We start from the raw sequence: 26008 nt of genomic DNA on the forward strand, positions 1-26008 counted from the left end.
CGTCACATGCCCTGATTGAGCCATGTAAGAAAAGAGTAATAATTGTGTGTCAACAGAGAGAGAGAAACAAAGGTGGAAGAAAGGTAATTTACTGGCTCTATAAAATCCAAAATTGTGATTCCATTCCAAATGAATAATGTAATATAATATAATATAATTGCACTATAGAAAAAGTAAGACGTGGTCTTCTTGTTACATTATATATATGCTCATTCATGTTAGTGTTATGCAAAAATAGAAGCATCATCAACCTCTCTCTCTCTTTCTCTCTCTTTCTCTCTTTGCGCCAATAAGTTTCAAACTCAAAAGGGTTGCTTAATGGATACAAGCACACCTTTTCATGTTGTTACCATTTTTACTATTCTCTTATTATCATACCCTTTTGATATAGCAAATGCAAACTCTGAAGGTAAGTAAAGTACTGTCTCTTTTAATTTGTTTTGATTGATACATACAAACAAACAAGCATACACATACATAATCTGAAAGAGAAAGAATCTTTTGTTTTGATGTTCTGTCTGTCTGATGAAAACTAACAGGTGATGCCTTGTATGCATTCAGAAGAGCTGTAAAAGACCCAAATAACATTCTACAGAGTTGGGACCCCACTTTGGTGGATCCTTGTACATGGTTTCATGTTACCTGTGATCGTGATAACCACGTTACTAGACTGTAACTATCTTTTACTTTCTCTTCTTTTCTTCAACCTTACCAATTATTACTCACCTCAACACTGTTAATTAATTTGGTTCCTCATGTATGCATTGTAGAGACCTTGGACATGCAAAACTTTCTGGTCATTTGGTTCCTCAACTAGGGAACCTTCACCATCTTCAGTTTCTGTAAGCAAATTAGTGAAGCTCTTATCTTATATTTCTTTCTTGAGAAACTGAACTTTGACATAAATTGATTAATATTGTTGATTGCAGAGAATTGTACAAGAATGAATTGGTGGGTCCAATACCAAAAGAGCTTGGAAACCTGAAGAACCTAATTAGCTTGGGTCTTTACCACAACAATCTCACTGCCTCTATCCCTCCCACCCTCTCCAACCTCTCTAATATCAAATTCTTGTAAGTTATTACAATTTATTCACAAGAATTAAATACGTGATTGAGCTATGAAGCGTTGACACTGACACGGAGACAAGTCAGCGCCGATAATGATATGAGACACTTGATTCTTTCTTTGAATGTAATCACATGTGTCGGTGGACACAACTTTCATCAGAGGTGTCAGTGCTACAAAGTGATTGATCGTAAAATATATTATATGATGCTATGCAGGCGACTCAACAACAACAAGCTGACAGGAAGAATACCAAGGGAACTCACTAAACTGAAAAATCTCAAGATCTTGTGAGTCTCTTATTTTATTCGAGCTTCTCCACTCCAGCTAGCTCTTTAATTTCATTTGGTTAATTATTTTCATGTGCTGGGCAGAGACCTGTCAAACAATGATCTCTGTGGTACCTTCCCCACATACGGTTCCTTCTCCAACGTATCTCAACAAAGGTAACACTAAGTGCATGAGTAACTAACTAGTGAGTGTAATACTGTTAAGAACACTATCTCTTATTATGTAATGTGATCTTTTTATATTTATTCAGTTTCAAGAACAACCCAAGACTTACAGGTCCAGAGTTAATGGGATTCGTCAGATATGATGTTGGGGGAAACTGCAAATGAAAGATTGCAAAACTACAACCATTAAGTGATGTGAAGATCTATGTATTTGAATTACAAAAATTATCTTTACAGCTAGTACGGATGGTTTGGGTTGTCTGTCTGTTTGTAATATTGATATGTCTTAATTGAAAACTCGTCTCATACTATACAAGTTGTCCGTCCTAAGATTGTTTTTAGTATTTTCTAAAACAAATGCAAACATTCATTTGGACACTGATGAGAAATGTTAGTGAAGGTGACTTTTATAACCTCGCATCATTATATAACATGTATTGTGTGCTAACTAATTCGTAGGGAGAAGGTCCTACTTCTCTATTTGGCTGTAGAAACATGGTATTCACTAACCATTCATTCATATTTGCCAAAGGAACTAGATACCAAAGAATGGAAAATGGTATTTTAGTGGGGGCACATGCCCCCATAGAACTTGCCGTGGGTACGTCCCTTAGTAATACTTCTTTATAACAAGTACATAGAAGCTAAAATTTAACCTTGATCGGGATAACTTTTCCATTTTGTCATAGGTAAACTTGTGCTTTCCTGATTAACATACCATTCACAAAATAATTGTCTTCGAAATTGATTTAAAAACAAACTTTACTCACCTAAGGAGAGTAAAGGATCTTTCATTTTTCGAATAAAAAACGGACAGCTTAAATCTATTTGAGTCTATAAAAACTTGATTGTATCAAAAGTTCTTAAAATGTGAGCCTTTAAGTACCTAAACTAAGTAATTGAATTCTTCATTTCTTTTGAAAAATCGAGAAGATCTTTCTTCCTGGAGGACCTACTAAATTTACAACTAGATGACTTGCAAAGGTGAGGCATAATTGACCGGTTACTGTCAATTGCTTGATGTATATTTCAACAATAGAACTTGTGGGCATTTATTATTTGAATAAAAACAAGCTCAAAACTCATTACAAGGTTGAATTAACAATGATAATGACCGGATAAAAGAATACGGAGTAGAAGGAATATTTACATCAATTGAAACTAAGCAAAACTTGAACCTAAGCTTGATTCGCCAGGCCGGAAATAGCATTAGCTTTAGAAGAGAAAGGAATTAATCTGCACAACCACCAAACCTCGATTCATTGCATGGTATAAAACATGTATATCCCTGAGAAAAAGTTAAGACAAATCTTTGAAATTAAATTTCTAAGAATTGGTATTAGGTAAGGCCTTCAACCTACAATAATAATGATGGTAACATGGCAATAATAATCATTTGGAACAAGCAACTACTTTTATTTATAAGAAAAAATCTTGCCTGATAATAACAGCACCAAGTCCTAAATTTTGTATCCCGTCAATTAAAAAAAAAAACTTAATGAGCATTTACGGAAAATATTTGCATGAAGGTCACCTAGTTTATTTTAAAGATATAACTTGCTAAATAATAGTTCTCCCAACACCAATGGTGCTTCAGGTACTTCATATTATAGAATTATGTATTAACATCATCTCCAATGTATCCCATTTCACATAAGGTAAATTGAGAGGAAGATGATAGAAACTGGTATCTATATTCTTTATTCAGAAGAGAAACAAGAAGTTTATTATAAGTAAACACTGAATTCTGCTTCAGAAAATTGAGATGGGTGGTCTACGGTTACCGGTGGTTCCCTTCCAAAAAATTTGAGAGTCTTGGTCTCTCCCTTCCAATCCTTTATTCAAATAACAAATTGACCCTTCTTCTCCACAACTTCCCAATTTACTACATTTCATAAACACATAACTGTTACCACACAAACATAACTGCATAACCACCTACTTAAGAAACTGGCCTGACCTGCCTGGCTCTCCAATGATATTTATTAATGACACGTGATCTAACCTCCAAATAAAAATCACCTTGTACTCAAGGTGAAGGATTATATAAATGTCCACTTGGGTGCCATAACTTCAAATAGAATGGTAGAACAATGTGTAAAACATGAGAACTTATGTATAGGAAAATTGCTCTTCTCCCTTTCAAAATTGTTCATTTCCTTGACCTAACGGGAGTTAACTCATGCTCGACATTTTTCAGCGGTAGTTAACTGATGCTAGCACTTTTTAGATCGGTTCAATCACTTTTTAAGTCGGGTCAACCGATCTTAAAAGTGTCGGCGTGAGTTAACTACCGCTGAAAAATGCAATTTTGAAAGGGAGAAAAGTAATTTTTATATATGGATCATATACTCTATTTTGGGTGGTAATTTTGGCCCAAAAACATAGTATGGCTGCAGTAGGCCTTGTTTCCACCAAAACCCACTTAAGTGCCCCTTTACCATCCATACAACCCCTATTTGGTATGGTGGTAAATAGCATCCTCTTAATGCCAGTATTGAAAACCTTGAGTTTCCGTCTTCCAAATCCAAAACAGAGGGTGATTGACACAGTGCCCAAGAACAGTTTCTGCAGTATACTTTTCTTGTTTCCTTACTTCTTCATTTTGTAAATATTGGATCCGCTCGATGTGCATTTCCATAGTATGAAGTATTCTTGCTTTGAAGGGACCATAATCAAATCTAATGATCGAATTAGAATCATCACAAGAGTTTGGTTATTGGGCAATTTTGTAATAGGAAGTGTGGGGTTGTTGGATTCAAAAACCAAAGTTGGTCGATGTGCTAAACTGAGTGATGCAAGGTGAGGGGTGGGACCGGAAATGCGAGAAATTGGAAGGGTCGAAGATGGTGTCACAAACCATGGCTTCAAATGAATCAGAATCAAAGTGAAATTAGAGTCAGCGTAAAGATTTGATTCTTTAGCAATTTCACTCTCAAGACGAATGCTTGGTCCATCATCTTCGGCGTCCTCTCCACACCCATTGTCGCCTGTTAGAGGCAAAACATCTCGATAATCCACTTTAAAACGCCACAGAAAGGCATCGACAAATGGTTCCCAACTTGCATGTGGATGACGGTGGTGGTGCCATCTGAGTCAACAATGACGAGCATATCCACGCAACACAGTCACGTCTTCTGCAACTTCTCCGTCTCCGGTGTACCCTTATAATCGAAATATTTATCGGTGCAAAATAGTCACCAGTAGGCATCGTCGACGACATCAAACACCGAAATCTCCATTTCTGGTATGATGTATCACAGTTCCAAGATCGATGCTCTGATACGAGTTGATATAAACTGGTATCTATGCTGTTTATTTAGAAAAGAAACAAGAAGTTTATTATCGGTAAACACTGGATTCTGCTTCTAAAAAATTGAGATAGGATGGTCTACGGTAGAAATGGTTCCCTTCCAATAAGTTCGAGATTTTTGGTCTCTCCCTTCCAGTCCTCTATCCAAATAATCGAATGATCCCTCTTTTCCACAATTCCTAATTTGTTATAATTCTTAAAACACATAACTTCCAACACAAGCATAGATACATAACTACCTACTTAAGAGACTGGCCTAACCTGTCTGGTTCTCCTATGATATTTATTAATGGCACATGATATAACAGAAGGTTTCGCCATTTATACAAGAAACCTAACCTCTTCCATAGTCAAATTTCATAAACAACAGCAAATGCATGAACAAATCCAGCAAAACAAAATAAAAGTATACAAGAGAAAGGTTTTTTTATGAAGAAAATAAAAACTGTTTTAATTATTACCTCCAGCCCAAACATCCAGAGCAACAGCCTCAGCCATCTAACGACGGCCGACTACTTGATAATGCAATTGGCGTTAGCGGAGGAGAAGCAATTTCCTCGGATAGAGATGATTTATGAGAGGATTCCCGTGCCCTTGGCTCATTTAATGCTGCAACTCGAGCACTACCAGAAGAAGGTATAGAGAAACTACGAGACATGGCCTGCGGTGGCATTGGCAGTGGAGATGCTACACTTGAAACAACCAAATTATTTGCGGCGGAAACATTTTGACCTCTAGACACTAATGGACCTGAATGCCCCATCAAACCTAAAAGCCTAGAGTTGGGCGGGGAATTGGCTGGAGGCCTTGGAAGTTCATGAAGCTCGCTTATTTTAGGTGAAGACAAGATAGTAGGAGAAGCACTAGGAGAAACTTTGGGGGATGATGATGGAGGCTGAGGGATTCGAGTAGGCAAAAGAGGTCCAGAGAACAACTGAATATTTTCCATTGAGACAGGTCTGGTAGGCCAAGGATTACTTGTCAGTGGGCCGGAAAAGGCATGTCTTTTAATCTTTTTAGAGTAAGCAGAAACATTGTCATGATTTGATGCAGGACCATCTGCCAAAGGAAGCGGCAGTCTTGTGAAGGAAGCATTATTGTTGCTTTCCCTTAATACAGACTGAGTGTTTCTGATAGTAGGATCAGAATGTTCATCTCTGATATCTTTTTCATGTTTCTTTTGTTCCAATGGGGATGAATGCCACAAGTTCTTTGTTGGTTCATTTAAATTTGTCTGCATTGTGGAAGGCTTTGGTTTATCTGGAAAAAAAGAGATTGGACTCTTCGCATCAACTGGAGTTGGTAGCACATATGAACTGAATTTTCGTGATAACGATGGGCGCATCTGCCTCAGCTTTTCACTGGAATCAGGTTTATTATCGGCAAAAAGTGGGGCAGATTGGCTCCCTGCCCTAACCTTAAAAGAAAACAAATTCCTTTGAAGCTTATCCAAGTTTTCCTGCAATTAAAACAATGAATCATTAATTATAATCTTATGTACTTTAAATTTCATACTAAAAAGAAACAAAGGATAATTGAAATGTATCTGTTTACCTTAGCACCTCCGGCTGGTGAACCTCTGGGAAGTGTATGTTCCACTTGGTCCAGCTGCAAGGAAGCCAACATAGTTAAGCCTTACAAAATCAACATGAGAGCAATTTAAGCTAAATTGCTTGTTTCGCAATTAAAAATTAAAACCGTGTATATGGTTCTGATCTAAAATTTTCTGAATCAGAAGTTCATTATATGAAACTTCCATAGCTTTATGCATTGACCGAACATGTTAATATTCCACAGTTTTTTTTGCATTCGTTCAAACTATATTTCTGATACACATGGAGAAATTAATGACATTCAAACAAACAAGGATGTATAGTTTCTGCACATGATAATGCTACAAAACTACTCTGCAGTTCTGACAACTCTAAAGCTAGTAGACGGTGGGATTAGTCCCCCGAATTAGTCGGTTCTTGGGCCGGATATCGAGTTCAGGAAATAAAAAAACTCTAAAGCTAGTAGACCATGGCCCCATAAAGGCCTTAACACTGTAATTTCGCCCAAGGAAAGCATTCATTTCCTATTTAATTTTAATTATACTTATGTTTTCTTTAGCATGCAGTAGGAATAATACAAACCCTCACCCACAATTGCATGTGTGCACAATGACTTGCCTACTCATATTTATGCTTGTTTGCAGATTTAATAAGTAAATCTTCATTAGACACCCATTTCTAGGGAGGGAGATTACAAATAAGTGTTTACTTAGGTAGTCACCTCCATTGAATTTCTAGATGTAGAAACATCTCGCTCCTGTTCATTTGGTCCATAGTCAAAACTCAGTTCCCCGTCATCATTCTCATCATAACCCTCGTCGTCTTCGTCTCCATAATCACCTTCATCCCCATCCTCCTCTTCCAAACCACTGAAGTGGTAATCAATGTGTTGTTGTTCGGTTACTGACTTCACATGTGGCTCTACTGTCTCAAGAGATTTGGCTGCTTTCTTGAAGAAACATGACTGTTTTAGGGGGTAACAGAATGCACGGGTATCAAGATATCATCATAAAATTTGAAAATAAGAACTCCTGGTTCTAAAGAAATAGGGGATAAGACGAACCTGAGAAGCATGATGACGTGCTGCCTGTGTTAGAAGACTACGTGACTGTCCTTGCTTCAGAGATTTCAATCGGAAAACAAACAATGTGGCCTCCTCATCATATTCATCGCGAGCAGCTTGCAGCTGCTGCAATGTAAAAATTTCTCCTTTGCCACCTTTAGACCTACCTCTTTCTCTGTATTTTGCTACCATATACTCATATACATCTCTGCAGATCATATTAAAAAATGATAAGACATGTATCACATTTAAAGAAGAAAATAAATTAGATCAAACATAACTTTTCAAACCTTTTTTCATCACATTGTCGCTTCATCTCCTGCTCCAGTATAAAGACAGAAAATAAAAAAACTGATCAAAATTACAAAAGATCTTCCACGTAGAATAGCATAGCAAGATATACTCCCTCCGTCTCACAATAATTGTCTCTTTACCATTTTTTCTTTTTCTCAAAATAATTGTCACTTTAGAATATCAACGCAGCATTTATTATTTTTTTCCATTATTATACCCTTATTTATTGAATCTCATCCAACTTAACTACTCAACTAACTACAATTAATAAGGGTGTTTTAGTAAATGATACTAATTTTACCATCAAAATCAACACAACTAATCATTTTCTTAATAACCATGCATAAACCTTAAAAGACTATTATTTAGAGACGGAGGGAGTAGTAAATTTTAATGACCACATTCACTACACTACCTAAATTTCAGAATTAAATAATTATATTATTAGGTTATAGCGCGGACAAAAAGTTGGGTAACTTTATATTTATAAGAACTTAAAAAAGCCTTCAAGATTCTGGAAGAATCCTATGATTGAAAACCTTCATGAGTGTTGGGAAAAAACGTTCTTGTGTCTCCATATACGGATATGCCTAAGAGCGAGCTTGTGAGTTTATCAAGATACTAAAGAATAAAGATGGGGTATGGAGAAAAACTAGTAAGTGGCCCAGTACTATTTCTTTCGGCACATATCCTATTTCTAGGACATCTAGATGAATAAGTTAAAAGAGATTGTATAAATATCTTAGTAGATGTTGCATTTTGTACTTAAATCCTTCACTGATCTGTCATTCATCACTTTCTCCCAGTGTTGTTAAACAGTATCTATAGGTGGCGCTACGGCTATAATGTAGCGGAATTTGGACAAATCGCTATTGTCAATCAGCAGCTATAGGAGCGCTATAGCACTATTGCGTAGCGGAATTTTAACAATACTCAATTTCCTGCTATCCTTAATTGACAACATTGCCTTATCCATTTATCAAATTGGAGCCATACTAGCCTTTTCAGGTTTCCTATAATCAGGATGTCTCAGCAATAGTCTAATTTACAGAAACATAATATTGTCTAAAAGCTTAAATACAAACTGATTCGAGTAAGGAATTCAATTGCGCATGGACAACGAACAGGGATAAAAACAGAAAGTATAAATTTGATAATGACATTAAATTTCAAAATCAAAGGAAGGTTAAAAAACTGACCTCAACAATTCGAAGTTCGTTCAAGAGTGACTCAGATGGAACCGTAATTGTCTGTATTATATGGGAACGCTGAAATAATGTAGAAAGGAAAAGTAATGAAAAACAGAGAAAATGAAAAACAAAAACAAAAATGTAAAAAAAATATGGATGGAATAGGGAATTACATACATAGTTGTCAATAAGTTTCTGAAGTTTGAACTGGATTTTTCCAAGCATAAGAAGAACCCTTCCTGCAGTAACAGAATAAGTAGTTAAGTAAAGTTAAAAAGAGGTTAGTGAAGTGGATAAAAAGCTTATTTGCAGCTTATAGCACAAGTGCACGCTTATCATCATGATATATAAGGTTTTTATGAAAATAAGTTGAAAAAAGGTGTCATGAGAAGTGGTACCAGTTTCTTCTTCGTGATCATTTAAAGCAGTTTTCTCGAGTAAACAAGAGCCCATATCTCGCAACGACTCAGCGAATTCTGTATAATTACATGATTAGTACATTGCATAATTCACTTTTCAATTACTAGCAATTATTTAATAATAATAATAATAATAATAATAATAATAATAATTATTGAGTAACTCTCCTCTCTTTTTTTCAAGTTCCTCATATATCTATATAGATAGAAAATTACACTACACCGGAATATAAGGCAAGCAGGCGGTAAGAATGAATAGAAAAATACATACATACCATAAGCACTGCTGGCGGTTGCGGCAGCGGCAGAAAGCAAGGTATCATAGCAGTCACGCATGTCTTGCATCTCCTGGAATTTAATTAATTAATTAAGAAACAAACAAAGTAAGAAACCCTAAAATAAAATAAAATAAAAAAGTGAAATGTTAATAATAAATTACCCTACCCTTGTAGCCTTTTCGAGTTCGTCAATTTGTTTAAGAGGAAGAATGGAATCATGTTTGTGATGATTATGATTGTGAAGTGCCAAACCTCGTAACTTTTTCAGAGAACTCTTCATTGATCGTCGAATTCTTTCTTTCTTTCTTTGAAACTCCTCAAATCAACTAATCAAATTGTGTAATTGTGTTGTATTTTGATTTTGTTTCTTCTCTCTTTACACACTCAATTTCAATTTTATACATTCAATTCAATTCAATTCAATTCAATGTAGGAAGGAGTATTGAAGAATTGAATATTGTTAAGAAGAATAATAATAATAATAATAATATAATAAAAATAAAAAAAATGTGATAGTCAACGATGGCAACAATGAACGAAGGTCAAATATCCAATAATAATTTTTCTTTTTCTTCAACCGCTTCTTTTGCTTACGCCAACACCTATCTCACTTTTTTTTTTATTCCCTTCTTTCTTCCTTGACTTCTTCTTCCTCCGGCCCCTTTTTCTCCTACTTTTTTTAATTTTCAACATCCCTTTTTCCATTTTATATTTTCATCTTTCCTTAAAAAGAAAAAAAAGAATATTTTTGCTCATATATCTAATAATTAAATCGTGTTAGTTTGTAAAATAGCTCTATTTGGTCCAATTTGTATGTTCTTTATATAATAAGAACTAATTATTTACAAAATTTTCCCTAAATTAATTTCAATTTAATTCAAAAATTCAATCGAGTATATATTAATTAATAATAATAACCATTTGAATTGATTTGGTGACGTTGGTTTGAAACCATCGGAGAAAATCGAACTAAAAACTTGAAGATGAGTGTATTTCAATATCTTGAGCGAACACCACCAGACACCAATCGTGGGTTTAAACTATAAATTATTATAATCTCTTTTTCACATAATTAAATATTAAAAAAAAAGTTATTTGAATGTTTTAAGAAATAATATCCTAACTTGTCATTATCAAAACGAAAAATGTCTTAAAAGTGAAATTCCTTTGGTCTAACAATATTCTTTATTATTTGAGGAATATATAAGTATTATAGGGTGAAGCCCTCATCCAAGTAATCTACCATTAAGATGCCATTTGTATAATTTCAAACAAATATGCTTTCTAATTTTACAAAAAGGCACATTTCCTATATAGTAGTACTCTCTTCCATCTTCGTCCACATAAACCACCTGCTACCGATTGTGACCTGTTCCTAAAAGACCAACCAAGCATCAACCAAAATTCCATCATTTTTAATGTAACTATTCTACGATAGAAAATTAAATATTTCCTCATTCACCTGATGAAAAAGCACGGTAATGATTTTTTCATGCACAATCCGTGACACTTTATTTCATCGTGCACTTGATGCTGACCATTTTGTTTAAAGAAAAATGAAAGGCAGGCATAAATTTCAAAGTGGCTCATAAACAACCGAAGACTACAAGAAAATTATAACGGAGAAAGTAAAATTCTCCTCTTATGGTCAACAAAATAAGTCTAGAAGATACAACTATTCCATCCTCTTAAAAAAATGGTACAACTATTTCATAAAAATACCAAATGTCTTGGTAGATGCGTAAAAAATTAACTTTAAATTATTTGATTTTGTAAATTTGATTGGATTATGTTAAAATTTATTTGAATGTAAATTGTCTTTATTCGTATAAATTTAATTAACATTAAATTAAGTTAAAAAAATAAAATTGAGATTAAAAATATCAATTAGAGGTAAATTTTAAATTTAGACTTTAAGTTTGAGTCAGTTTTGGAGGCAATGCAATTCACACACATAAATGTTGTGAGAAATTATGTTGGCCAAAATTAAAGTAACCTTCCGTAGAAATGTCATTGTGCTCGGAGGTTCTTTTGAACTTCACTAATCACATCTAAAATATTACGAGTCACTTTCAGCATATCAAACCTCACTCTTATGAGTTAACCCATACACTAAACCCAGGTGTCTAAACTGCTCTATTAAATCCATTCCTCTAACCATTGAAGAGGATACATGTAATGATTTTATTATACTCAACGGATTAGTCAATACTTTAGCTTTATCTGCATTTTAAAACTCCGACAATCTAATATTCAACTCCTAGTCGAACATATTGTTTAAACTCTTAGGATCACTAATGTAATTCTTCAATCATACTCAGGTGTGTCTTTCATCACCATTATGGTAGTGATATGTGTGTAGTATGTATAAGAAATGATTTTATTAAATGAACTTGACCATAACAATTTCAGAAGTAATTGTAATTTATCAACAAATGATTGTTAATGGTGTTAAAAACCAACAAAAGGATGAAAAATAACTGCAAGCATGTGTAACTGGATGCTGATAATCAAATAATCCAAGAAAACTGAAACATCTGTTATATACTTTGATGTAAATGACATGTACAAGGTTCCAATCTGCCTTTTCACATTTTCTAAGATCAAATCGACGTGATAGGCGATAGCTGCCAACGTAATTGTGTCTAAAAAAGGATGCACTAAAGTATGGGTATCTCAGAAGCAGGCTTATACCGGGATAACAGCCACAATTCAAAGTCCCAAACGTAATGCAAACAAATTACCAGAATTTAATTTTCAGTCTTCAAGAGTATAGAACCCACACAGTTAAATATATCTTGTTTTAAGAATGAACTCAAAACAGCAAGCAAGTTGGCCTTTGCAGTTTCCGGTATGCTAGAAAGAAAATGAACTCGAAATTTAAATTTTTTTAAAAAAAAAAACAGAAGTTGACCACTAGGTTCCATACAAAACTTCCTCTCGTGTCATTGTTATCATCAAAGTTATTGAACATGAACATCCTCCCAGATATGCTGGGAATTATAAAAAAAAAATGTATAGAATTTGTTACTCATGAAAATTTCGACAATATTATATGCTTACATCACAATCTTTCAAACCAAAGCCTGACAGAATCAAGGAGTAAAACCACTTTTTGTACGAGGTTGTGGTGGAAATTTGAGGGGAATTATTTTTGGTAACATAAAGGGTTACCAAAGAACTAACCAAGACATGAAAAATTTCAGAACTAGATCGATTAATTTAGGCAGTTGCAGCCATAGGCACAGATCTGTGGCATGCTCTCTTTGCAGCACGAACAATATCTTCAATCTGTACATCCACATATACCAGCAAGCAAAGAGATATAATGAGACATAGACATGTACTGAAACCTTAGAAGTGATATTTAAGAAACATTACCTGTGGGACAGCCAATCTTTCCAGATTTGCTGCATAAGGCATGGGAACATCAGCCCCGGCAATTCTCTCCACCGGTGCATCAAGATAGCCAAAACTCTCCTCGATGACAGATGCACAGATTTCAGCGCCAACACCATGCTGAGGAAACCCTTCTTCAACTGTCACCAGTCTGTTGGTTTTCCTGACAGAAGCATTGATGGTGGCTCGATCAAGCGGCCGGATTGACCTTAAATTAATAACCTTTGTGGGTAAAAAAAAACATTCATCGTTAGTTATAACCAAAGAGAAAGTGCATAAAGGGCAGCAATTCATCACAAACTATTGCAAAGCCTACCTCAGCACTGATTCCTTCCTTTGCTAGTGTCTCAGCAGCCTAAACAAAGTAAAAAAAAGTTATTGCAAATGTGTTTGCTTGGTAGGACAGGAAGAGGTTAGAGATTCCGACTTTACTTCAAATATATAAAACACAGCGATCCAAAAAATTATAGTCCTCTTTTCTTCTGTTATTGTTTATTTAACATTTAAATGCAAGACAAACCTATATCCATCTCACATACTACTAGGTAAATGATAATAGTCTTGAGCAAACAACAAATACCTAGAATACAAAACGATCTTAGGGTAAACAAACCTTTAGAGCAAAGCCAACCATTTTTGAGAAGGCTGTAATAGTCACATCTTTCCCTTCTCTCTCAATCTGTTAAGCGCAAGCATGAACTTGATAAGAATACTAAATTTCATAATGATGACACTAAAAAATACAAGAAAGGACTGGATCTCAAATACTACAGATAATTAAGTACCTTTGCTTTTCCGATGGGAAGGCAGAAACTGGAATCAAGAACTTCGGCAGAAACAGGGAATGACTCACCATATCTACAGCACATAAGTCATCAAATAAAATATCATTTAAAACTAGAAATAATGTTAGAAATCTTCAAGCTTCAACAACTCATTTAGAATTACTAATTAAGCAGCACAACTTACAGTAACTCATTTTCAAGGAAAACTACAGGATCAGGGTCCCTTATAGCAGCTTTAAGTAAACCACGAGCATCTTCAGATGAATATGGTGCCAAAACTTTCAACCCAGGGCATGAGCCATACCAAGATGCATAACACTGCATAAAAGCAAAGTTGTGGGACACATGAATATAGACAAACACTGAAGTATATGTGCTCAATGGGTCATAACGAAAGAAAAACAGTGGGTTTTGTAAACAAATAGTTAACAGAAGTTTCATAGAAGAAAATGTCAGGAGAAACATACATGAGAGTGCTGAGCACCAACACCAGCAGCAGCACCATTGGGTCCTCTAAATACAATAGGTACATTTATTTGCCCAGCAGACATGTAATTTGATTTTGCAGCAGAATTAATGATGTGATCTATTGCCTGCAACAGAAATCAAGATGACATAATGATAAAATGGGATGAAATAGATAGGGAAAACCTAGTAAGCCAAGAAGATGAAGGGAGTGCTTAGATTAGTATTTGAAAAATTGATTTTGAATGAACCCGACTTCACACAATTAATTTTAGTTAGAAACATTTTTAAGTGAACTGATTTATGTTACATGAAAAGTGATTTTAACATTAAGAACTATTTAGCATTGATAAAAATCGCTTTTAGGGTGTGATTATTAATATGGGTATGCACAGGAAGAATTGCAAACATAAGGCAATCAGACATAAGAGATTTCACAAACAAATTAATATACAAGACTACTACCTGAATATCAAAATTTAAAACAAATAGAATTGACAAGGAATGATATTCCGGCAAAAAAATACCAACAAACAAAACTTGACTGACTAGTATGGATTCCATGTGACTATAAAACTAACCAAACACCACATAATTGGTGATGATTTATAAAAGTCAAGACACTGTCAAACTAACTAAACACCACATAATTGGTGATGATTTATAAGTCAAGACACTATAAACAATAAACTAAACCAGATCTTCCAATATAGAGCTCAACGGGTTTCCTCCAGCCACAAATCCGTAGTTTGTATCTTTAGGAGGGCAATCAATCACGGGATTACATGGGTTGGGTGTCCTTTCACCATGCATACAGAAATGCTTTAAATTTTGAACGAGCAAGCTATCACATCAGCAAAACACATTCAACAAAGACTGATATTGTGTCCCCGTCAGGTTTCTGTTGGGGTTTTTGCCATGCCTACCCTTCTAATTCACCTTCACCCCACGGATTATGGTTTGAGCTTTCACAACTTCCATTGTTTAATTTTATTGTTGCAACTTACTGACATTTCTTTTGTCTCTGCTTCACAGAATTCTGCTTTCTGTTTTGACTCAGTTATCAAGGATTTGAAGGTTCTGAGGGGTTCTCTCTCAGTCTTCCTGTGCCCCCTCCAACTGTATGGTGTGGTTTGCCGTTCACAAGCCACATCACTATCCTTCTAATTTGACACTTTTATTTAGGATTTGATGTTTTTTTTTTTAATAATCTTCAGTTTTGTTGCTACTAACTTGTTAATTTGATTATGCCTGAATTTATAATGATTATACATCTATACTAATTTATCATGACTTCTGATTATTAAAGAATGATGTCTTTCACTCTGGGAAACTTTTCAATATCTGAGCATTTATTGCATATTGTATGAATGAATCATCTTAGATACATAATCATCATATAGTCATGTTCTCGATATAAAATATTCGAGGTTTAACACTCTGCAATTGACAACATGATCTTCAATGCAAACTGACAAGTCAATATGTGTCCTAAGCAAACTAATCATCATTTGGAAACTCAGTAACATGTGTACTGTATTCTTATCACACAGAAGACGGAATTCATAAGATGCCATCTAATAATCTGAAGGAAGCCAACTTTTCACGAAAAAACTTTATTCATCCAGAGCATTGCTTGCAGATTCCAAACAGAAAACCAAACACAGAAATCATGGGGTGCCAAAAGATGTAAAATTAACACACTTAATTGCACACTGAATTTAAGAAAGGATGCAATCGAGATAAACACTAACCTGCATGGAGAAGTTAAATGTCATAAACTCCACAACAGGCTTTAGACCATAGTAAGCAGCACCAACTCCAATCCCAGTAAACCCAGCCTGCATATTTAATGAACATTATATTTTGAACAAATTACACCATGTAAACAGCTGCAATATAAATCCTTTTTTTTTTACCAGGAATTATTAGTGAATTTCTATTTTCATACAAAGTCCACTCACTGGTTGTAACTTCTAAGGGGGATGTATTGGATTAGGATTCTAAGTGTGTTTGGATGGGGGGATGTTTTGAGGGAATGTAATGTTATGAGGGAATTCAAATACTTTGAGGTGAATTCCATTGTTTGGATGGGGGAATGCAATGTAATGTTGAGGAAATGTAATGTTACGAGGGAATTCAAATACTTTGAGGTAAATTGCCAAGAATTTTAAATTCTTTAAAATTTCCAAATTACATCATCCAAACACACACTTTTTAATTATGAAAAAGTCTTGTGGTATTCAATCAAGACTCTTTGCAATTTAAAAAAAGTCTTGTGGTATTCAATCAAGATTCTGTCATTTAAAAAAGTCTTGAGATATTCAATCAAGACTTTTCATCACTTAAAAAAAGTCTCATGGTATTCAAAATCATTCAAATTTCAAAGAATTGTTTAATAAATTAGATTTTGCTGGATTTTGTGGGATTTTCTAGTGAAATTTTAACAAGAAAAAGTCTTTCATGAAGACATAAGATTTCTTGGGATTGTTTTTCTTTAAAAGTTACTATCTCTTTCTTATCCCTTCTCCCTTCTCTCTCTCCTCTCTTTTCTCCCTCCTCTCTCTCCCTTCTCTCTTCGTCTCTCTCCTCTCTTTTCTCTCTCTCTCTCCTCTCTCCTCTCTCTCTCTCTCCCCTCTCCCTCCTCTCTTCTCCCCTCTCTTTATCTATCATAAAAATAAAATAAAAAATAATAGTATGTATTGAAAATATTATGATAGAGAGTGTTGTAATCATTTTTTTCAATGAGTCCTTAAAATTCATAAAATCTTTTCAAATCTTATAATTCCATAAAATCCTTTAAAATCTTATGATGTAAATCCATTGCAATCCAAATTGAAAATCCTGATAGTCTTTTAAAATCATGAAAGTCATTAAAATCCTACAAAATCTTTTAAGCAAAAATTGTCCTTTAAAATCTTAATCCAATACACCCCCTAAGATGGAAATAAACTAACCACTCATGGTACTGAAAAATGTAACAAAAAGTGGGATACTAAAGTATCAATTTCTAGCTGTTACTAGAGTTAAGAAGCAGGAAAAATCTTTTCAATTTCATGCTCAATAAGCGTTTGTTTACAAAATAGAAGTTAGCAGAAGTTCGCATGAGGAAAACAGCCCAACATGACACCCCATGCCATCCATCACATTACATTACCAAAGTTTGAATTTGTTCATTTTATTAGATGGATGCACAGATGGCAGGAACAATAAAATTTGTACCAATCCACAAGCACTGGTATATAAACCTCAAAGCAATGACAGGATTAATGTTTATAAAAATGTAAACATGAAAGGAAGGACAGCGAGGGATGGTTTAAACCTCGCAAATCAGTGGCTGCAAAGTATGAATTAAACGAGTAAGCGTATGTAAGAAAAATAACCTCAGTGATGGGAGTGTCGAGAACCCTCTCAGGACCATACTTCTCCAATAGTCCCTTGGAAATCTAAATTGAAGGAACAGAGAAAATAGACACGTTTAATAGAGATAAAATAAAATAAAGCAACAGCCAGCAAGGAAATAGCTTGAACAAGTGGAGACACATAACCAACCTTGTATGCACCTTGATATTCTCCAACCTATAATCAAATACAACCAAAATAAACATTAGAAAATGAACAATAATTCATGCATGTCTTTATACGGTATACACTAAGCCATTTTCAGGTGGAAATATCCTGAAGCAGATGTCATAAGCAAAGACATTGTAAGGGGAAGATTGCGTGGGATATATGTTCATTCATGCAATGCAAGTGGCTGGCTAGGTTAATAAACGACCACCTCAACTCTAAAACTGAAAGATGAATTAAACAAACGAAAGGACCAAATTAAGTCAATGGTCATATTAACGACTAGGCAAGTGGCACAACTTGAACAGAAGAAGCCCCGGCTGTGGAATGTACAAATCAATACTTGCATTTGTGTGTAAGTTTATGCATGTATGTGTGTGGGTGTTTGTACTAATCAATATGTGTGTGTGAGTATGTATATTTGTATAAATGCATATATTTGACAATCGATTCACTATTGCAATTCTTCTAGTTCTGATGTACCAATTATATTGAAATGAACATAGCCAGTTTTGCCCGTCATATTATATATGTCGGAATATAGGACCAGGTCTCTTAGAGGTATTCTTTATCTCCTCTTCCATTCTCTTTTCTACGCTTTTGGTTAATAAAGTATCCTCAAAGGAATCTTAAGGTCAACTAAGTACTTCAGGGTAACATAACAATGCTGAATTTGTTTAACAGTATTGAGTGTAACGCCTCAGCATTGAGGACCGCTTCGTACTATCTACCTACTACTATTAGGAAAAATCTGTTATTACAATATTTTAGTTAGGTGTTCTAGACATTCTGATCAGTTAGTTTTACGAAAATAGGGACTAGGTCACAACAACAAAAAATCTGAAAATGTTGGATCAAGTGTAATTTTGAAGCGTAAATCTTGTCATGGATTTATAATGTAACACAAAAGTCAAAGGCCTGGTTGTTGAGAAGTTTGATATTTGATGAGATATGGTCAGAAAATCTGTTTGAGTGGTTGACTATTGACTGTTGTCACCTTACAAGTCCAAGTCGGTTTTGTAGGGTTTCAGATCCATTTGCAAAATTACCATAACAAAAATTCTAAATATTCACTAAAATTGCAATCTGACAGGAGATTAAATCAATGTGAATATTCACTAAACCATACAATCTATGGGAGTATTACATTAGATATTTACTCCACTCTAGACAACCAATCAAGGATGAAACTTGAAAGACTGATCTTGCCTCTTTCCTAGGTTCTGTTTGGCAAGACCCATTTTTTAGCTTATAGCTTAGGTCCTATAAGCACATTCGACTGAAAAAGACATGTTTTGTAACTATCACTTATTCATGAGCTTATAGTTTATTTTTACTAGCTTATAGTGTTTTTTGATAAGCTAATTCAAATAGCTTAAAGCTTTAAAATATTTATCTAAATTTTACCCCTCTAATCTTAATTGAAAAAAATGAAATATTAATTAAATGAATCATTTTTATGTCATTTCATATTTACAATCTAATTCAACCGTTAATTTTACCAAACACTACAAAGGGTCTGTTTGGATTTGCTTATTTGAGCTTATCTATTGACATAAGTTATATCAGCCTTTACGGAAAAAGCTTAACTCTAAGCTACGAATATCCGCTATAGGATAGCTCATCCTCTATATGCTAACTTATCAGCTAATTTATACCAAACAGAGCCCTACGAAATCTGAAGATTACTTGTACTACGGTATATTATTGAAAACCATATCTCGCTTTACCTCTTCACCCATCAAGAAGACTTTAGGATCGGCGGACATTTCTTCATCAAGAGCTGAATTAAGAGCATCTCTCACTGTCATCTGCATAAATAAATAGATTAATTAGAGTTTACTGAAAGAATTAGAGATTGATAAGTAAGAAAGTAGCAAAACAACAAACAAACCTGTTTAGCGGAAGAAGAGAGATGTCTGAATGCGGAAAAGGAAGGCCGAAGAAGATTCTGAAAATGATGATGAAAAAAGTGTTAATAATCATAATAAAATAATAATAATAATATTTATGGAAGAGAATTGAAGAAATGATGTACTACCTTGTTTCTTATAACACCTAACATCTTGATTGATTCCTTGATTGCTGCAAAATAGATTATCAATTTAGAATGATATCAAACTACTACCTAAGAAAGAAAAATCTCAACAAAACAAAAAAAAAATCTTGTAGCAAAAAAAACCTAAGTGGCAAAAATCGTAACCGGCGAGATCTCACAAAAACACAGTGAAATTAGGTTTGAAAAAAAAAACGAGAGATCGGAAAATGAAAAAACACGGATCGATCGAAAGAGAAAATGAATCGAGAAAGGAATAGTGGAATACCTGTGGAACGAAAAGTTTCAGAGTTGGTGAGTATCAATGGTGAGAGAGAGAGAGAGAGAGAGAGAGAGCGTAGAGGAATACGAATACTTAGGTCGCGATTGAATTTCCAGAATTCATTATTCTTTTCTGCTTAATAAAAAAAAATTGAACCGAATATTTTTGCTATTTTTTTCATTTTCTTATAAAAAAAATGTGTAAGATAATAATTTGGCAAATTAATGAGTCATGAATTTTTTTTTTTTTTTTTGAAAGAGGTGGTGAGCATGATTTTTTGGTTACATAAATTTTAGGGTGAAGGGATGGTGCCCCAGTCCAAGGCAGGGAAGACCTTCAAACTCAAAGAGTATTTACAAAGGTATTTACATTTACCTTCCTCCAAAGACACTAGTGACTATGATTTAAGACCATATAATAAAAGCGAATATATTCCTTAACCACTTTAATTTACAATCATAATAGTTTTTTTATAATTAAAAGTTGATTTGTTTTATTTTTCTCTTAAAAAAAAATTGTTGTGTCAACATAACTCTATTGATGTCCCCGTGAACTTTGCTCAGTTAATTAGGACAATACATAATATATGCGAGGTATGAGGTTCGAACCTCGGACGCCATATAATAAACATAACTCAATTGATAAAAAATTTGAAATGTGCAAAAACCATGAATCGATAATAAACTTGGGTGGATTCTTTATTTACCTAATAACTATACTATACGAAAAAAAAATTTCTATCAACATAAAATGTTATCAACAAATATAATTTGTGCATTAGATAGGAAGGTACCAACACACGTTGGCTCAGTTGGTAAGGAACGGGTCACTTCCTTGCAGAAGGTTGTGTGTTCGATTCCCTCTGCCGATGTGAGGACAATGTTGGTGGGTGATCTGTAAGTACCTCTATAAGTGCCCTTTGGGCCCGGAGGCGTGCCCTGACCCTGATGGTGACCGGAGCCAAACCCACCTAAACTTTATGTAACCAAAAAAAATTAGGTAGTTAAAATAAAAGTACCTCTATAAGTGCCCTTTGGGCCCGGAGGCGTGCCCTGACCCTGATGGTGACCGGAGCCAAACCCACCTAAACTTTATGTAACCAAAAAAAATTAGGTAGGAAGGAACGAACGCCACTATGTACCACCAACCGTTCACCACTTAGGCCTCCAAAGTATGCACGAGAGACACGAGGCAGGCGCGCTGCCCTTCATCCCATTCAACTCATCATAATAACAATTTAAAATAAGCAAATAAAACAACTATTTTTTTACAATAATAATAATAATGGTTGGTTTTGTTAATTAAACTAGAAGGAAAAAAAATCAAAATTAGTCGATGTAATAAAAGTTAAAGAGAAATTATATCTTTACTTATACTTTTATTATATTCTTACTTTGATTTTTGCATCAATATCTACATTTCTTTGTATATCTTTAATTGCTTCATAAGTTGTTCTAAACATAATTGTTGGTCAAAACAAACTAAGTAATGAAATGTGATATAAATTTCAATTCAATTCATAAGTTTGGCATAGGGTGAAGCATTATTACAAACATTGTTCATATGTTGTGTAACTTGGTTTGGGAAGTACGGAAAAATGGATTTAAAACAAAAAACATATGGATTATAGATTTTGAAAAAAAACGAATCCTAATAGTTTTTCATTTTAAAATGAAAATAGATTTTTTTTAATAAAATGATTTTTATAAAAATCCTAAACAAAGAAATGACAAAAGTGAATTTTTTATAAAAAAAAAAATTATTTTTTTGGGTTAATTAAGTTTTTAGTCCCTATAAATATTCACAGTTTTGTTTTTAGTCTCTACAAAATAAAATCACACTTTTTAGTCCCTGTGATATTTTTCTTAAGCATTTTAGGGACTAAAACTGCTGATGGAAAAATTTTATAGGGACTAAAAAAAATGCTGATGGAAAATTTTATAGAGACTGAAAATATTGATGAAAAATTTTATAGGGACTAAAAAGTGTGATTTTATTTTGTAGGGGCTAAAAACAAAATTATGAATATTTATAGGGACCATTTAGTTAATTAACCCTATTTTAAAAAAAAAAAAAAAAATCCAAAACAAACCCACCCATAATCCGAAGCCCAATCCAGTATTTTTCGAGAGGAGAGACCCATCTACCAACAAACCTTCTCATTTTCACTTCAATACATTATCGCTTCTCTTAATCTCAATTTTCATCTTCATAGAATCAGTGTTGAGGTGAGTGATTAGTGTTGTTTATCATTTCCGCATGAATCATATTTAGTTTGGGTGGAATGGAAGCTCATTACTATCATTTTCTTTGCTCACATGAGATGAATATCTACTATTTCTGCTTTCAATTACTTGTCTTATTTACTTTTTCTAAAATCGACCAATCTCTTATTGCTATAGATTCTTTTACTTTTACAGTGAAATCAATTCTGTTTTTTTAGTTATTATTGTTTGCTCTATTTTTTAACATTGTGAGGGTTATGTTAGGAAAATGCAGCTTGTACTTTTAGTTGCGAATCACCGGCCTGACCTGTTCAAATTTATGTTAGTAATAGTTAAGTTAGCAGTTACTGATACAGTTAGTTGATAAATAGATTCTTTGTGGTTACAGCTCCACTCTCCAAGATCATTTCCATCATTGGAGGTTGCGTTGCGTTGCGTTCCACACAATTAGAGAGCAGCATGATGTTGCTCAATTGTTCTTAAACCAAATATTTTTAAATTGCATGGGATGCCTAGTCCTATTATTACTAGTGATGGGGATCCTATTTTTTTGAGCACATTTTGGACTGAATTTTTCCAACGCAACGGAGTAGTGACTAAGTGTCTGGACACATCTGAGGTGTCTGTGTAGTGAGAAGCCAACATCATGATCTAAATGGCTTGCCTTAGCTGAATGGTGGTTTAACACCAACTCCCGCTCCTCCATTCAAACTACTCCTTATGAGATGATGTATGGGCAAAACACCTCCAATTCATTTACTTTATGCTAGATTGGCTAAGGAGTTTGTGATTAAACTACTGCATCAGTTTCACCTATTGAGGAATGAGGGCTCAAAACCGAATGGTACAACAAGCTAACAAACACTGCAGTGACAGAAACTTTGATCTGGGTGACTGGGTATACTTGAAATTATAGCCGAATAGGAATAGGCAAGTCTCCATCAGGTAGCAGTCCTTTTTATCCCTCAAGTATTTTGGTCCCTTTCAACTAATTGAGAAAATTGGAGCAGCTGCATATAAGCTCTGACTGCCTGCAACTGCTGATATTCAAAATGTCTTTCATGTCTCTCAGCTGAAATTATGCCGCAATCCTCCCACCATGGTGTTGCAACCTGTTTCACAGATTTTTTATCAACCATCTATCAAGGGAATTCCTGAGGCAATCCTTGACAGAGAGATGGTTAAAAGAGGCTGTGTTGCTGCCACCAAAGTGTTGGTTAAGTGGAAAGACCTCCTTCTTGACCTTGCAACTTGGGAATCTTATTATCACTTGTTGAAACAATACCCAAATTATCACCTTAAGGTCAAGGGTGCTCTGAAGGGGCAGGCATTGTCGCAGGTTTACGTTTCAAGTTAAACAAATTTAGTTGTTTACAGTTCAGCACCTTTTATTTCTTCTAGAAGTCACTTGCCAGCTGCATGTAGCGTAGGTGGCCTAATATTGTAGAATTATGTTAATTCCCTAAACTGATTGTGTACTTACGTACTCAAAGCATCTTATGAAAGGAGTGCAATATTCATCATTCAACTATATCTTCTCTAAATCCTCTAAATCTGTACTTAGATTCAGTGTACCAAATTCCATTCTCACATATTAGAATTCCTACTTTGAGTCCAGGATCGGAGTCTTCCCTGAATATCCAAACCCAGTTAGTTCTTAAGTCCCTCATTGTTAATAGTTTATTTTGATTATGTTATTATCTTCTAAGTCTTGATTTTGATATATGGGTATGTTAATTTATGGTTATGAGAGGTGACTAGCGAGGACATTGTAAAAGAAGCTCTAGGCAATGGGCACGACTTGTGGTTATTTGAGTTAGTTGGGTGTTTGATTTTCGTTTGTCAGTTGTAGATTTCATTATATTATTTTTTTGTCTGTAGTTCTTACGTTTACATATGAAAGTTTTATGTGATTACCACCAGTGTATCAAACTTATGAAGATTGTGCATTTCTGTTAGTTAATAGATATACCACCAGTTTGATCACAGATTGCTTGAGACTACTGGGTAGTGTAAGAAATAAGGTGATGCTTTTGTAAAATGAAATATTGATTGAATCTGGTTTGTTTTGCAGGTAAAATAAAATAGATGGGTGGTGCATTTTGGGGGACGCGGGTGATGGAGGTAGTGAAGAAGCATGATTCTTCAGGACTCTTATGGAAGAGAATCAAGCTCACCACCACCCGTAAAGCCAATGCCAAGAAGCGTCTTCACCGTGTATGGCAGGTATTTGAACAACTCACAATTTCCCTGCTAATTTAGATTCTTCTGCACATTTGCTATTTTAGCTCAGCATTCTATGTTAGTAATTAAATAGGTTCATCATTCCTTGAAAAAATGATTAAGGATGTTAATTTGTTGCTTTATTAGCCGTTGTTGATGAGCCATTGCCTTTATTTCAACAAGCACAACTGCATGGTTGGGAACATAATACATATTGTTTCCAAATGATTCCCAAGCCCGACTGCTTGCCTTTTTTTTTTTTTTTTTGCTCATGTATTTGTTTCGAAACATAGAACAATAATTGTGACTGTCAATGGCTAATGTAATAGTACATTTTTTCTTTTTGAAAGAATGAAGCTGTCCTCAAGGCTTGTTCTGAACCATCTCCTTCAGCAAATTCTTCTGCCAGTGCCAACAATGTTACAAAGAATGCTTAAGTTGAAGGATGTCCACCTGAAGGTTGTTCCTTCGGTATTTTGGGTTCCCAATTCTAGATTAGTTTTTGCTAGACAGTTGAAAAAATGTAGAGGATGCTTCAATTAGCCAATGATTTTAACTTTCTTACAAAAACTATTTTGTAGAATGTAACCCTTCTAGGGCGCATAAGCTGCAAATCCATTACAGCTTTTTAGAGCTTTAGCTACATGATGTGTCTTGTGTGAGAATTACGTCTACACTATCTTGCATTCTGTGCATAGTCTCTTGCCTATTTTATGAAGCCAGGCAATAGTTCTATAACATTTGTGTTTACTCCTACCACAATTTCTAGCACTGTACTTGTTGTGATGCATATTCATGTTATTTTGGCGTGAATTTAGTTTATAAATTTATATTAAATGTAATCGATGACACATTCCCTACCCCTCTTCTTAAATCCCATCTCCCCATTATCTCCATTTTGCTACTGTGCTGAAATCTTCTTAGCTACCTGAAGCTCCCTCAACTTATTTGGTACAGAAGAATGGAAAACACCTTGAAGCCTGGTGCATTCTCAGTCTTTACACACGTTAAGGGGCCTATTGAGTAACCATCGAAGAAAAATGTATTCTGTCTTAGGACTTGGTGTGTTGTCTTGGTTTATATGTCACAACCCATCAATTATAACAGGGTTGAACAACTAGTACTTTGGATGAAATTTAAGTTATCTTTAGGCGCTGTTTTCCTCACCCATTAATATCAACATCAGTTATGGATATAAGTGTTTGGAAAAGTCATCAAATTTGTGCCGTCTGGATGTGTGCTTTTTGACAATTTGTACAGTCCGGATGCATATTTTAGAAACATTGTTTTTAGTAGTGAGAAAGAAACAGTGATCTTTATCTTCAATACTAAATAATGTGGAAGAGGACTGCCACAGGTTCAACCCTTTTTTTTCCATTGGGGCCCAACT

The 26008-nt window shown here is 34.5% G+C and overlaps 4 protein-coding genes across 9 annotated transcripts; 2 read left to right on the top strand and 2 right to left on the bottom strand.

The window, feature by feature from the left end:
* Positions 1-230: 230 nt before the first annotated feature.
* On the top strand, positions 231-1936 carry LOC146903664 (leucine-rich repeat protein 1-like). Its single transcript, XM_085724210.1, has 7 exons — positions 231-409; positions 540-672; positions 771-842; positions 930-1073; positions 1287-1358; positions 1443-1514; positions 1610-1936. The coding sequence occupies exons 1-7, from the start codon at positions 319-321 to the stop codon at positions 1686-1688; spliced, it is 663 nt and encodes a 220-aa protein (XP_085580336.1). The 5' UTR covers positions 231-318; the 3' UTR covers positions 1689-1936.
* Positions 1937-2550: 614 nt separating this feature from the next.
* Positions 2551-10095, bottom strand: LOC146903665 (hydroxyproline-rich glycoprotein family protein). 4 transcript variants are annotated; one of them, XM_085724208.1, is made up of 11 exons: positions 9800-10095; positions 9631-9703; positions 9335-9412; positions 9114-9175; positions 8946-9014; positions 7743-7771; positions 7453-7660; positions 7111-7353; positions 6391-6444; positions 5298-6295; positions 2551-2759 (listed from the first exon to the last, which is right to left on the bottom strand). In XM_085724208.1, the coding sequence occupies exons 1-10, from the start codon at positions 9911-9913 to the stop codon at positions 5327-5329; spliced, it is 1899 nt and encodes a 632-aa protein (XP_085580334.1). In that variant the 5' UTR covers positions 9914-10095; the 3' UTR covers positions 2551-2759; positions 5298-5326. The 4 variants fall into 4 exon arrangements, with proteins under 4 accessions (XP_085580334.1, XP_085580333.1, XP_085580332.1 ...); XM_085724207.1 differs by having other exon boundaries at positions 2551-2811; XM_085724206.1 differs by having other exon boundaries at positions 8946-9175.
* Positions 10096-12554: 2459 nt separating this feature from the next.
* Positions 12555-20282, bottom strand: MAB1 (Transketolase family protein). The gene is made up of 14 exons (XM_085724209.1): positions 20177-20282; positions 19894-19937; positions 19747-19803; positions 19583-19663; positions 17835-17861; positions 17666-17728; positions 16037-16123; positions 14285-14410; positions 14002-14135; positions 13818-13890; positions 13646-13711; positions 13349-13387; positions 13015-13254; positions 12555-12924 (listed from the first exon to the last, which is right to left on the bottom strand). Exons 2-14 carry the CDS (start codon positions 19915-19917, stop codon positions 12856-12858), a joined length of 1086 nt encoding a protein of 361 aa, XP_085580335.1. The 5' UTR covers positions 19918-19937; positions 20177-20282; the 3' UTR covers positions 12555-12855.
* A 1970-nt stretch (positions 20283-22252) lies between these two features.
* LOC146903667 (uncharacterized) lies at positions 22253-25261 on the top strand. Of its 3 annotated transcripts, XM_085724213.1 has the most exons (4): positions 22650-23340; positions 23468-23734; positions 24470-24621; positions 24969-25261. In XM_085724213.1, the coding sequence occupies exons 3-4, from the start codon at positions 24484-24486 to the stop codon at positions 25053-25055; spliced, it is 225 nt and encodes a 74-aa protein (XP_085580339.1). In that variant the 5' UTR covers positions 22650-23340; positions 23468-23734; positions 24470-24483; the 3' UTR covers positions 25056-25261. The 3 variants fall into 3 exon arrangements, with proteins under 3 accessions (XP_085580338.1, XP_085580339.1, XP_085580340.1); XM_085724212.1 differs by lacking the exons at positions 22650-23340; positions 23468-23734 and adding an exon at positions 22253-22398; XM_085724214.1 differs by lacking the exons at positions 22650-23340; positions 23468-23734 and adding an exon at positions 23787-24044.
* Positions 25262-26008: the final 747 nt, after the last annotated feature.

This window comes from Medicago sativa, chromosome 7 (genome assembly GCF_051527215.1).
Source record: "Medicago sativa cultivar Bolivia chromosome 7, Bolivia_mono, whole genome shotgun sequence".
Classification (NCBI taxonomy): Eukaryota; Viridiplantae; Streptophyta; class Magnoliopsida; order Fabales; family Fabaceae; genus Medicago; species Medicago sativa.